This window comes from Camelus ferus, chromosome 6, assembly GCF_009834535.1.
Source record: "Camelus ferus isolate YT-003-E chromosome 6, BCGSAC_Cfer_1.0, whole genome shotgun sequence".
In the NCBI taxonomy this organism is placed as follows: Eukaryota; Metazoa; Chordata; class Mammalia; order Artiodactyla; family Camelidae; genus Camelus; species Camelus ferus.
Genome location: NC_045701.1, coordinates 31,891,927 through 31,903,138, shown reverse-complemented (window position 1 = coordinate 31,903,138; position 11,212 = coordinate 31,891,927). Strand labels below are relative to the sequence as shown.

The 11,212-nt window shown below is 47.1% G+C and overlaps 3 protein-coding genes across 4 annotated transcripts in view; 2 read left to right on the top strand and 1 right to left on the bottom strand.

The window, feature by feature from the left end:
* The first annotated feature begins 245 nt into the window (after nt 1-245).
* Nucleotides 246-4,894, top strand: LMLN2 (leishmanolysin like peptidase 2). Its single transcript, XM_032482887.1, is given in 21 exon segments — nt 246-494; nt 849-881; nt 1,202-1,235; nt 1,238-1,331; nt 1,567-1,680; nt 1,682-1,736; nt 1,937-2,030; nt 2,162-2,266; nt 2,269-2,291; nt 2,365-2,539; nt 2,661-2,677; nt 2,715-2,776; nt 2,849-2,945; nt 3,041-3,310; nt 3,680-3,702; nt 3,704-3,823; nt 3,825-3,906; nt 4,023-4,148; nt 4,150-4,196; nt 4,664-4,836; nt 4,839-4,894. Coding segments are annotated over 21 exon segments (2,049 nt in total).
* Nucleotides 4,895-5,047: 153 nt separating this feature from the next.
* Nucleotides 5,048-7,829, bottom strand: C6H14orf119 (chromosome 6 C14orf119 homolog). Its single transcript, XM_006175858.3, has 2 exons — nt 7,650-7,829; nt 5,048-6,223 (listed from the first exon to the last, which is right to left on the bottom strand). Exon 2 carries the CDS (start codon nt 6,220-6,222, stop codon nt 5,794-5,796), a length of 429 nt encoding a protein of 142 aa, XP_006175920.1. The 5' UTR covers nt 6,223; nt 7,650-7,829; the 3' UTR covers nt 5,048-5,793.
* Nucleotides 7,830-7,980: 151 nt separating this feature from the next.
* The window catches only part of ACIN1 (apoptotic chromatin condensation inducer 1), a 30,089-nt gene continuing 26,857 nt past the window's right edge, over nt 7,981-11,212 (top strand). The window contains exons 1-2 of one of the 2 annotated variants that reach the window (XM_032481704.1): nt 7,981-8,297; nt 9,727-9,792. In XM_032481704.1, coding sequence (XP_032337595.1) covers nt 8,118-8,297; nt 9,727-9,792 — 246 coding nt within the window. In that variant the 5' untranslated portion in view covers nt 7,981-8,117. The remainder of the gene's footprint in view (nt 8,298-9,726; nt 9,793-11,212) is intronic. The other variant, XM_032481703.1, reaches the window with a different exon arrangement.

The following is an 11,212-nucleotide window of genomic DNA, read 5'->3' as shown; positions in this document are numbered from 1 at the left end:
CCTCCCCGAGCTCTCCACCTCTGGCACCCTGGGGATGCCAGTTTCGATCTTTGTGGTTTACATCCAACCTCCTGGCAGGAACTGCAGATTTAGTCAACAACACTCAAATCTTGAAAAAATAAGCCAGCGTGGTGGAGGGGATTTGGAGAAAGATAGTAGAGAGAGGAACGTCAGAAGTAAGCGAGGCAGGGCAGAAGGGAGCGGAAGACCGGATCCAGGGCAGGCTAGGGAGAGATGCCTGGGAGATGTTGCTGACGCTGCTCCTGGGGGCTGCCATAAGCAGACATCTAAGTACTGAGACACAGAAGTCCGTGAGCCTTCTCAGGCCCCCTTTCTCCCTACATCCCCCAGACTTCCGCTCGTCCTCCCTCACCCTCCCTGGCTCCCGTGATCCTCAACCCCTCCGAATGCAAACCTGACATATCAGAGATCCTGTATCAGAGGGAGCTTGGGATCCTGAGGCAGGCGGCGTGAGGGGAGATCCTGAGCTGGGCGCACCGAGTGGCTGCTCAGTGGCTCCAGGTTGTCCTAGCTGGTGAAGAGGGGAGCAGAAGGGCTGGGGAGTGCTGAGGGGCAGAGCCGGCTAGGGGAGGAAGACCACACAGAAAAGGAACTGGAATTCTAGGACGTTGAGGTGAACGTGACCTCTTGTTAAGTCCTGACAATGCAAGGACCCCTGCTTCTGGGTTGACACCTGCATAGCACTGCCATGACCCAGACGCTCCAAACTAACCACAGGTGAGTTCATGTCACTGAGAGTGTATACAATACCTCTTCAGGGGGACCCAGAAATGTCTCCAGCTCACCTACAGTATTCATTCTTACCAGGTGCAGCCTCTTGAACTCAGAGTAACCAAGGAGAGAGTTGCTTGGGGACAAAGGTGAGAACAACTATTCGGATTTGGGGATCTGAAGCTCTCTAACCCGCCCAGACCGCTCCAACACAACTAGCATCAGAATTACTTAATGTGATTCCTGACAATGCAGATCCCTGAGCCCCCTCTCCCCCTGGCAGTTTATTAACTCAGAGACTGCTGGGGCAGGGGAGGACAAGACTCCCTGTTCTAACCAGCTGCCTCAATGATACTAATCAGGCTGAAGACTGAGACTTTCTGCCTCTCACTCCTACCCTAGTACCTAGTTTCCTGTCCTCTCTCCCTGCCCAGCTGCTAAGCTAGATGCTACAGTCACTCCCTGCCAGGTGCCTGATGCCCATTTCCATGGTTATGCCTTGTGGCAGAGTGGGGACCCCCACAACTGATCCAGTCGGATGGGCCTAGGATCCAAAACACTGAGTTTCTTCTGTACATGCAGGTTACCCACACTCCCAAGTGCTGACAGATCAAGTTCAGATCAAATCCCTTTTCCCTGCTCTGTTTCTCAATCTTAAATGTCATGAGAAAGGGTAGGGAGCATACAAGCAGTTTTTATGACATTGTGCTTATTTGGGGTAACATGGGGAATGCTGAATGAACTTAGGGTGGAGGCTGAAAAACTCCCAAGCTATCCCTTGGTACCACCCCTACTGAGTTCCCTGGGCCTCCAATTGCAGGATGATGCCTTCAGTGTTACCCCGCCCCTCTCCTTTCCACCCCCACCTGTCCTGGCCCATCCACTGCCCTCTGTCATTGCCTACCCTGCCTGCTGCCAGCTGGACTTGGAAGGCAGGCCTCTTGCTGGTCTACTGTGCCCAGCATCTCACCAGCCCCGGCCTCTGCCATAGTGACATCGTCATGGTGACTATGGCATAACGAATAGAAAGCAGCAAACAGATTAGGGGAGGGAGGGCAGGCCATTCAGCTTCAGTGAAGTGGGAGAAACTACTCAGGGTGGGACAGAAGGTGCTTCAAGCTCTAAAAGCTGATTGGCAGAGGGGCTGGAGAGTGGGGACTCCGTCTTGCTGCAGTACCCTCACTCTGCAGTCCGTTGTCCTCAGGCCACACTCCGTGAATGGCTCCAAGCCCTGGGTTTCTCTGGGCAGCTCTTCAAGGAGTGGAGGGATTGTCCCTCAGGAACCAGTGGTAAAAGGGGTAACGCGGGCATGGTCTTCCCACAGTGTCAGCCAGGGGGAATCACCGCAATCTCATCATCTCACAGTTCCCCCTCACCCTTCTGAAGTTTTCCTCTCCTCCTATGCCTTCTCCCCTTTCTGTACTCAGAGAGAACTGTTCTGTGAGGCAACAAGTGACATGGCAAGATGAGTGGGGACAGCTGCTTCTCACCACCCCAGCTGTTAGCCATAGCCTGGCCAAACACTTGGGAGTGCACCCGGCACTCCCTTGGAAGAAGAGGTGAGGATGAGGACACCTTGGAATGATGGAAGGAAGAGGGAGCCATCAGGTGGCAATCAGTCACCTCTTCCAGCAGGGCCCTTTGTCTTCATACTGGGAGACCTGGCTTCTCCAGGGTTCCATAATGCCTGCTACCTTCAGTGGTGCCCAGTGCACAGGGCTTGACCCAATCACTCTTGCTGCCCTCACAGACTCAGGCTGGTACCTAGTCAACCACAGTGCTGCAGAGGAGCTGTTGTGGGGCCGGGGTGAGAAATAAGGGAGAATTGCAGACTCATAGCTGCATCAGCTCGGGGGAAGTGAGAGAGGATGAAGGGATTCTGTGCTATAAAGTATAATTGAAGCTGTAAGCATAACTGGCCCTGAGAGGTTTGGGGCCTTCATTTGTTCTGAAGGGTCTTTTTCTTCCTGTCTCTCAAGCAGGGTCTGGCCTGGAATTTGACCACCTGTGGGACTGGCACCTCAGACATCCTCTGTACTGGCAGGTGTGTGTGCTGAGGGGTTGGCTGCACAGCTGTCAGTGATCCTAGTGTCACTCTACCGTCCCTCCCACACAGCGGACCGGGCTGCCACTACTGGCACCAGGACAAGGGACACTGCTCCTCAGACCCCATGCCGGAAGGCTGCTGTGTGTACAAGCCCTTGGCCAGTGGGGTGGGTAGACTAGAGATTGGGGAATGGAACCCAGTGGGCCAAGAGAAGTCAACATCTAAGACCAACACCCTTCTACCTTCTGCCCCGCCCTTCAGAGTGAATGCTGGAAGGAAAATGGAATCCCACGTGGGGCGGAGAATCCCCATGGGGAAATCTACCATTTCCAGAGTCGGTGCTTCCTTGCCAACCTCACTTCACAGCTGCTCCCTGAGGACAAGACCAGGCATCCCTCTCGGATCCCACATCTCAAGGAAGCAGAGCTCACTGGCAGCTGCTACTTACATCAATGCACAGAGAGGGGAGCACACAAGGGGCAGGTGGAGGGATCGCCCTGGGTCCCATGCCTTCCAGGAAAGGCTATTCAGGTGGGTTATCAGAAGTGGAATATCTGTAGCATACTGGCAAAAGGTTTGGAAGTGCTGTTATGGTAGTACTATCCAAGGTATTTTGATGTTCATTCATTTTTAATTATCATTGAAGTATAATTGATTTACAATATTATATGTTTCACGTGTACAGTATTTTTATATATTCCATTTAAAGTTCTTATAAACTATTGGCTATATTCCTCATGCTGTACAATATATCCTTGTAGCTTATTTATTGATGTTTATTCATTTTTTACTCAGTACCCCACTGAATCCATGGCTCTAGAATGTACATTTTTCCTCAGAAGGAGAGCTTGAGCAAGTAACTGAAGCTATAACTGTACCCTGCTACACATCTCCTTGCAGATACCTGGGTACCATGGTCTTCTCCCAGGGTCGGCTGCGTCAGACTAATAAAGGTGCTGATGCTATGACTTACTCACCTGTGAGTCTTTCAACCCAAGACCTGTTATTCCAGCTGTCTTTAGGATTGGCTGGGCCCCCAGGCCACTCTGGGGAAGGCAGAGCGAGAACTGACTGCAGCAGCACTACAGGCGCTGGTGAGCAGAGGAAGCCCTGGCAGGTAAGGATTTGTGCAGTGGGCCAAGGGGAATGCTTAACCCTCTGAGGCCTTTTCATTCATCCCACTCGCAGGGATACTCTTCCAAGGGACTGTATCTCCATTAAGAGATCCAAATGTCCACTTAAGTGCTCTTTCCACAGCCCTTTGATTGTCACTAGTCTGGTGTTCCTGTGGGTGTGTGTCTTTGGCTGCCAAGGGCACTCAGCTGGTATGCTGCACAGGGCCCTGACCCCAACTCTCCAGAAGAAAAGTTCTAGAACTGTATTATAGAGGAGTCACCTTTACCACCAAATACAGCAGGTAAGATAATATTTCAAGTTTTCTTTCAAACTCCCAGGTCCACATATTCTAAATTACATTGATTAAGCACTCATTCATATGCATACTGTCCTGTACAGGGTTAATATTTCAGAAAACAAGGATTCTCGACTAACACCTGGGGCCTAACACTGTGAGATACCTCTTCAACAATAATGGAGTTCCCCCATCTTAGGATATAGGGATCCTTGCTCCCTTTTCTTAAGCACTACCCAGGCAGCATGCCTAGCTACCTAAACACCATAGCCTAACTGTTCCCCTAAGCCACTTCCCTCACTACCAAGTTAGGTCTCCTTCCAACAATTTAAGATGCTAGAAATCTTGGATCGTGGTTTTATTCCTACTTCCTGATTTCCTGTTTAGCTTACTGTTTGGATGATTCTTCATGAGCTCTATGTATTAAAATAAAGGTAGGGCCCTTCACCTCCTGAGCCTTGGCATTATTCCAGGCCAAATACTCTATGACCTGGGTTTTTGGTTACCTTGAACCATAATCCCTCCATGGCCCATCTAAGTCTGCTGCTGGGGCTCTGCCGTATGTTGCTTATCCTGATGGGTGCCCTAGGAACTGTGGCCTATCAGAAACAAGCTACTCTTCAGGTGGGACCATCTGGCTCTTACCATTACCAGAGCTCCAAAGCACAAGAAGGGGCCCACCTGAAGGAATAAAAGAGGTGTGATACTACCGAGAGCATGACATCAGAAATCATCTTAGGAGAAACTAGATGAAAAGTCGATCTATTGTCTACACTTAAGTCCTACTTTTCTCAGAATGCCTCTTTCTCTGTATATCAATGATACACTAGCTTTACAATGAAAGAAAAGGGAGAGACTTTTGGTTCTGAAAATTCATTCTTTATTTTGATAGAAAAAAATAGACCCTTGAACCTGTAAAAAGTGTCACTTGTTTTCACATTGTTGTAAAGCAAACTTACAGAATAGGAACATCTGCTACCAGTTCCAAGGATGTCACATATGCTTTAGAAAAGTCATTGCTATTTGAATTCAAACAAACATCAGCATGGAGGAAGGAGTAACTAATTAACTCCCTCCTGATTTTTTCCATAATTTTACTAAATCATCACTAGGAAAGCTAGCAGTTGGGATGTCACATAATTATGCCAAAATCTGGCAAAGGTGATGAAACCAGCCATCTGAATCCAGCTAAATTATAAAAACATGGCCTTTTATTGCCCTTCTCTCTTGTTTCTAGAGTAGGAAGGCTCCACTTTATATGCCCATGGGCCAGCAGTAGGCTTGAGTTATAATGTGTAGGTTCCTTTTGGTTATAGTTGCAAAAGAAGCCTTTAAATTCTTGAAAGTTTGACATCTGTTGAAAAGAAGTAAGCTAGGAGGCAGACTGCTGATCTGGATTTGCTCAGATGGAAAACATTTACACTAGGAATCCAGTTGATATGCTGTTCCCATTGAAATCATCGGGCCCGTACTGCGCAGCGAGTTTAGCCAGCTAATCAGGATCCCATCCCCAGACATTTAAGTGATACATTTGAAGTTCTCACAGTAGAGTTGTGGCCTTGGCTCCATCAGCTATGGTTTTTGTCTTTGATTTTCATGTCTATCAGTCTTTACCAGCTGTAGCAGCCACTGCTTGGTAAAACTTTGCCACGAAGTCTGGCTCGCTGACCTCCAACTGCCTGACAAATTCATTGCGCTCCTGTTCAGCCCAACCTCGAAACCACTGATCCCAAAGATGCAGCTGGCACTCAAAGATACACGGTGGTCGGTTTGCTCCAGATACACTAAGCTGCTCCAGACCTTCCAGCAGTGGCTGTAATTTTCCTGGCACTGCCTTGGCTACCAGGTCCTGTAGAAAACGTTCACGCTGGGGACCTGACCAGCTGGCAAACCAGTGAAGAATACACTTCATCTCCTGGGAAGTGATGTAAGACATTGGGGGAGGGGAAGAGTCAGAAATATTGTCTGGTACTGAGGGTAAGGGAGAAGGGAAGGATAGCGGCATCGAAGAGGAAGATGATTCCAGTGGCATCCTGAAACATGAAAGCGCTGTTACATACTTTCTACATAGAGCAACCAAAATATAGCTTCCCAATAACAAGGAATCTTATCACAGTCAGCATCTACAAAGAAAATTACTTCTCACCAATTCAGTGTACAGAAAAACAACAGGGTCCTTTACTTAGATTATTAGTCAACTACCTTAGAGAAGGCACCCAAGAATAACTTCGTATTTACCAACTTTCCTCTCTCTTTTTCAAACCCATTACCCTCCCCAACCACTGCTTTCTTCCATCATTCTTATAACCTAAAAATAACCAAAACATTTCTTGTTCATTATTTCCCACCTAATTCTATGTTTCAGGTTGAGCAAAGGAAAAAAACAACAAAAAGTAAGATTAATACTGGTCCAATACATCTTCCCTAAAATGAAAAAAAGGTACACATTTTTTAATTCAGCCAAGTAGCTGGTTAGGGCCTAGATGCTGATCACTGCAGCGCTATCAACAATGGGGAGGAAAAAAGGAAAGAAAAACATCATTTATGATGAAAGAGGCTTCTCTGCAATATGCAGTCTCTGAAATATGCCAAGAACTTCCTAACTCCAATGTTTTCTTATATTCCCTATAAAGCACCAGGAAAAATTAAAGAGCACAGTGAGGGCACCTTGCCCCAAATAACACAGTAAGAAAAACAGGAGAAACATCCAAGTGTTTATTCAAAACTGAAAAAATAGTCTAGTTGGTTTGGTGGCTTAGGGATCTAACAGGTGTTATACTGAGGTAGATGTGTGACGACTCACGTCTGAATAATTTTCCTTCACGTTTAAAAGAATACCTACTGACGCTTGGCCACTGATTCGCATCACTAATGCAACTGGAAAGTCAACCAACTTGAATAGTTCTCAAACAGCACAGTATGAGTCTCTAACAACGAAAACATTAACCTACTTGTATACGGCCTGTTTTACTGTTTTACTGTTTGTGTTCCTTCTGCTTTAAGTTGGACTATTTGTAGTGACAAAAAAAAAAAGGATTCCCCAAAGCAATGAGAAGCAGTTCAATACCAAAACAGTCCAGGGAGATTGTCTTTTTCACAGTGGCCCTACAAGAAGCAATTCTTCCTAAAGGAATTTTATTCTCTTATTCGGGGAAAGGGAGAACTTTTCCCGAGCGTTGCTACATGGCTTCGAGAGCAAACTCAAGTTCAACGATCATGAATTAGTTCACAGTCTGGGTCCAAAGACCTCGTGCTGTCACTTGCCCACTTCGGAGGCCATAGAGGTCCACAGGCATTCCGAGGTCCCAAAGAGCAACGTAGCCTTAGATGGGAGTGGCGGAGATTCAGAGGGTGGGAGGTGGCAGCTGTTTCCGTAGGGGAGCGGGAGGCTCCCTACTAAGGGTAGCCGGCAAAAACATAGTCTGACCCGGCCCAAGGAGGGACTTCTACCCCGCTTACCTCCTCTTTCCTCTCACAGAGCACCCGGAGACCGTCACAAGAGTACTTATACTCCAACTACCGCCGCCGCTTCCACGTTTCCTGAAAACCTTGAGGAGGGCCAGCCGGGCAGCCCACGCACTTCCGGTCCCGGACCAGCCCCAAACACCCAAGCACCCCAGCGCCTCAGCCTCAGGTCCGGAGATGGCCGAATAACTCCGATTACGGTTATGCCGGAGTCGAGGGCTTCCGAATAGATTCGATTCAAAGACTCGGTAAGACGAAGATAACCGAGCTCTGAAAGCAGCATGAGGGAGGGGGACCGGCTGGGAGGATGGAAAGAACCGATTGGTGCCGACGTGGAGACGGAAATGCCCGAGCAGTTCCGGAGGAACCCGGGGAGTTCTGAGTGGTAATCGAGGGGTTGACTATGGCAGTGGGCGGGATCAGCTCGGTACGTTCGAAGGGCGTTGGCGGAAATTACCGAAGATGCCCGAAGCCGTCGGGACGGACCCGAGTACCTCACGCAAGATGGCGGAGCTGGAGGAGGTGACTCTGGACGGGAAGCCTCTTCAGGCGCTCCGGGTGACCGACCTGAAGGCCGCACTGGAGCAGCGAGGCCTAGCCAAGAGCGGGCAGAAGAGTGCCCTGGTCAAGCGGCTCAAAGGGGTGAGGAGACGGCGTTGCTGGTGTGTCGGAGGGGAGTAGACCCGGTAGAGCCGAGTCTCTGCCGCGGCGCAGGCGCAGTGTCCGGGCTCGGCGCGAGCTCGCTCAGGCCGCCAGCGCGAGCCTCCGGATCCGCGCGCACGGTGGTTGGCGAGGCTCGCGCTGGAATAGAGATAGCGCCGGTTCCCGCCTTAACGGCAGCGGCGCGAGCCCAAAATGGGAGGGTGCGCGCTACTCTCCTGGAGTGTCTTAAGCTCCTTCCTCCTTCCCCCACCCCCTCCTTGTTTGTGTCTGTGGTGTCGGCGCATGCGCTGCAGAAGGAGTTAAATCCCACTACAACCACCGGCGTTGCTGGCCTGAGGGGGGCGAGTTGGGCTGGGTCAGGAGTTCGGGGTATAGTTGGGCGGAGAGGTTGATGTGGTTGGTATCGATATCCGAAAGAATAGAACTGGGGTGGGGTAAAAATGTCTGCTTGATTAGATCAGAAGGTGAGATGAAGAGAAACCTTGATTTGAAGGGGCTTGGTTAGGTAGGGGTGTATAATTTACAGAGCATCCAAAAGCAATTTGGGTGGATAAGAGTTTGGTGAATATTGATAAGAGAAGCGAGGCAGACTACTATATGTTGGGGGTTTTGAATCGGTTTGAGTAGATTAGGGTGGGATTGTCAAGAGGTAGGTAGATGGATTGGTGTGTATAGGTTTGATGTAAACGGAGGGAAGGTGAGGATTTCTTGATTTTGAATAGGGTTAATTAGGGTATGTTGCGAGTAGTACAGATTCGGGCTAGGTTGGCTCAAGGGTTAACTTGGCAGACCGTTTCTTATACTGAAGCTGACAGTTTCTTTTGTGTGTGTGTGTGTGTGTATTGGATCAGACAACAGTTTATAGAGCCTGTGGTCATTTTGTTCTGTAGCCTCCTCTTTGAAATTTTTATAAATTTGGTACATCTAAGTGCCACTCTTTTGGAAACGATACAGATTCACTCAGGTAGACCTAGTCCTTGATAACTCACCAAATAGTTCAGTCATGCCAAAACCATGTTGGTTTCATGTATTTGAACCTAATGGAGTATTTGAAGTGAAGGGCCAGATTTAGAAGGGACACTAGTCAGAAATGCAGAAGATAATAGGGATTGTAAGTACTGGTTTTGTCACTGTCGCTGATTTTATTGCATAGCCATGTCACTAATTTTCCCGATGTGTCTGCATTTTACATCTGTACATTTGGGAGCAGTAACCATGGCTACCTTTAAGGGTCTTCTGAAGATGAATGAGAATGCTATTAGTAAAGGGCTTTTAGGTCCCTGGAAAAGGAGTACAGTTTAAGTGTGTATGGTTAATCATTGCATTTGGTGAAGAGATTGGGGGAGGGGTGGGGTGGGTTTTTTTCCACCACCCCCTGGTTTCTGACTTTTGCCCTTCTCTATACCAGGCTCTAATGCTAGAAAATTTACAGAAACACTCAACACCCCATGCTGCATTCCAGCCAAACTCTCAGGTAAGAAAACAGGTTCATTAGATGGCGTGGGCTCTTTGGATGCATAGAGACTGGTATGAAATAGTGTTGTGTATTTGATGCTTAATTTCTCACTAATATTTTCCTAAGTTCCCTGGGTTGGAAATATTTTCATACTAGGACAATTGAATTCTAATAAAGAATTCAAGACAGGGAAGGTATAGCTCAGTGGTAGAGTACATGTTCAGCATGCATGAGGTTGTGGGTTCAAGCCCCAGTACCTCCATTACAGATAGGTAAATACCTAATTACCTCCCCCCACAAAAAATAAATACGTACATACGTACATACATTTTAAAAAGAAGAATTCACGGATCAGAGGAGCTGTTAGTTAATTTCTGGTAGTTGAAATGATGTGTGCAGAAAGTTGTGGTTCTGATTAAGTGGAGTGCAAGGGTCTGAAGTTGTCTATTTGCCATTGATTTGGGAAAAGTAGTTGATGGCTTTGAGTGTAGATATGAAGTAGACAGTCAACAGGGCAGTGTAGGAAAGTACTTGCTGATCAAGAAGAATTCTTGTGTTGACATAGATTTTCTAAGAATTCAGTTCTTTGGAAATCATCCACCATTACTAGTTAGTACTAAATTATGCAGTTGCTCCTAAACATCATTAATTGCTCTGTTACTTAGGGCAGGAAACAACCTTTGGAGGCGTTGGTCTCCTCAGTTTCCCTGTGTAAGGTGAAAAAGGGTTGGACTAGATCCATAGTTTTATAACTGCTCTGCTGGGGTTTGTGGAGCTGCTTTTGGAGGCTTCCTAGAGAAAATACCTTCTCCCAAGTGAATAGGGGTTCACATTCCACTCTTAAACTAGATTAGATCTACTTCTGTCTGCTTCGTATATTGTTTCTGCATAAGATTTCTTTGGAAGAAATCATTCCCAGTTTAAAGAAAAACTAAAATTCTTACACTGCATGGTCTCTTAAGATTCTTTTTAGCGTTTAACATCCCCTCATTATAGTGTCATGCATTTAAAGGAAAAAATCCAGGTCTTTGTTAGTGCAATGGTGTGCAGCTCCAGTACTAGATGAAGTCCCAGGATACTGTGGAAAAACAAGAGAGCCTTCCTACTCCCTTGTTACTAGCTCATTAAGCTGAAAGTATCATAATCTAACTAGCTTACAGAGGTTTAGTTAAGTACTTTAACAAGCATGAGAAATTGCTTAAGTTAGTTTACAATTCTGTACCTTTTGCACATTACATTTTAGTCTTTGAAATTTTGCTTTTATTAATGTCGGATTTTTGCAACAAATGCATATATTCTTAATGCTTGCAATCCACACTTCATCAGTGTGCACTGAGTACCAAGAGACTCATCTGTATTTTAGGTGAAAATAAACATTTACCGTGCTTAGGAAAGATGCCTAATGATGTAGAAAGTATTTATTCAGATTTTTTTCTTT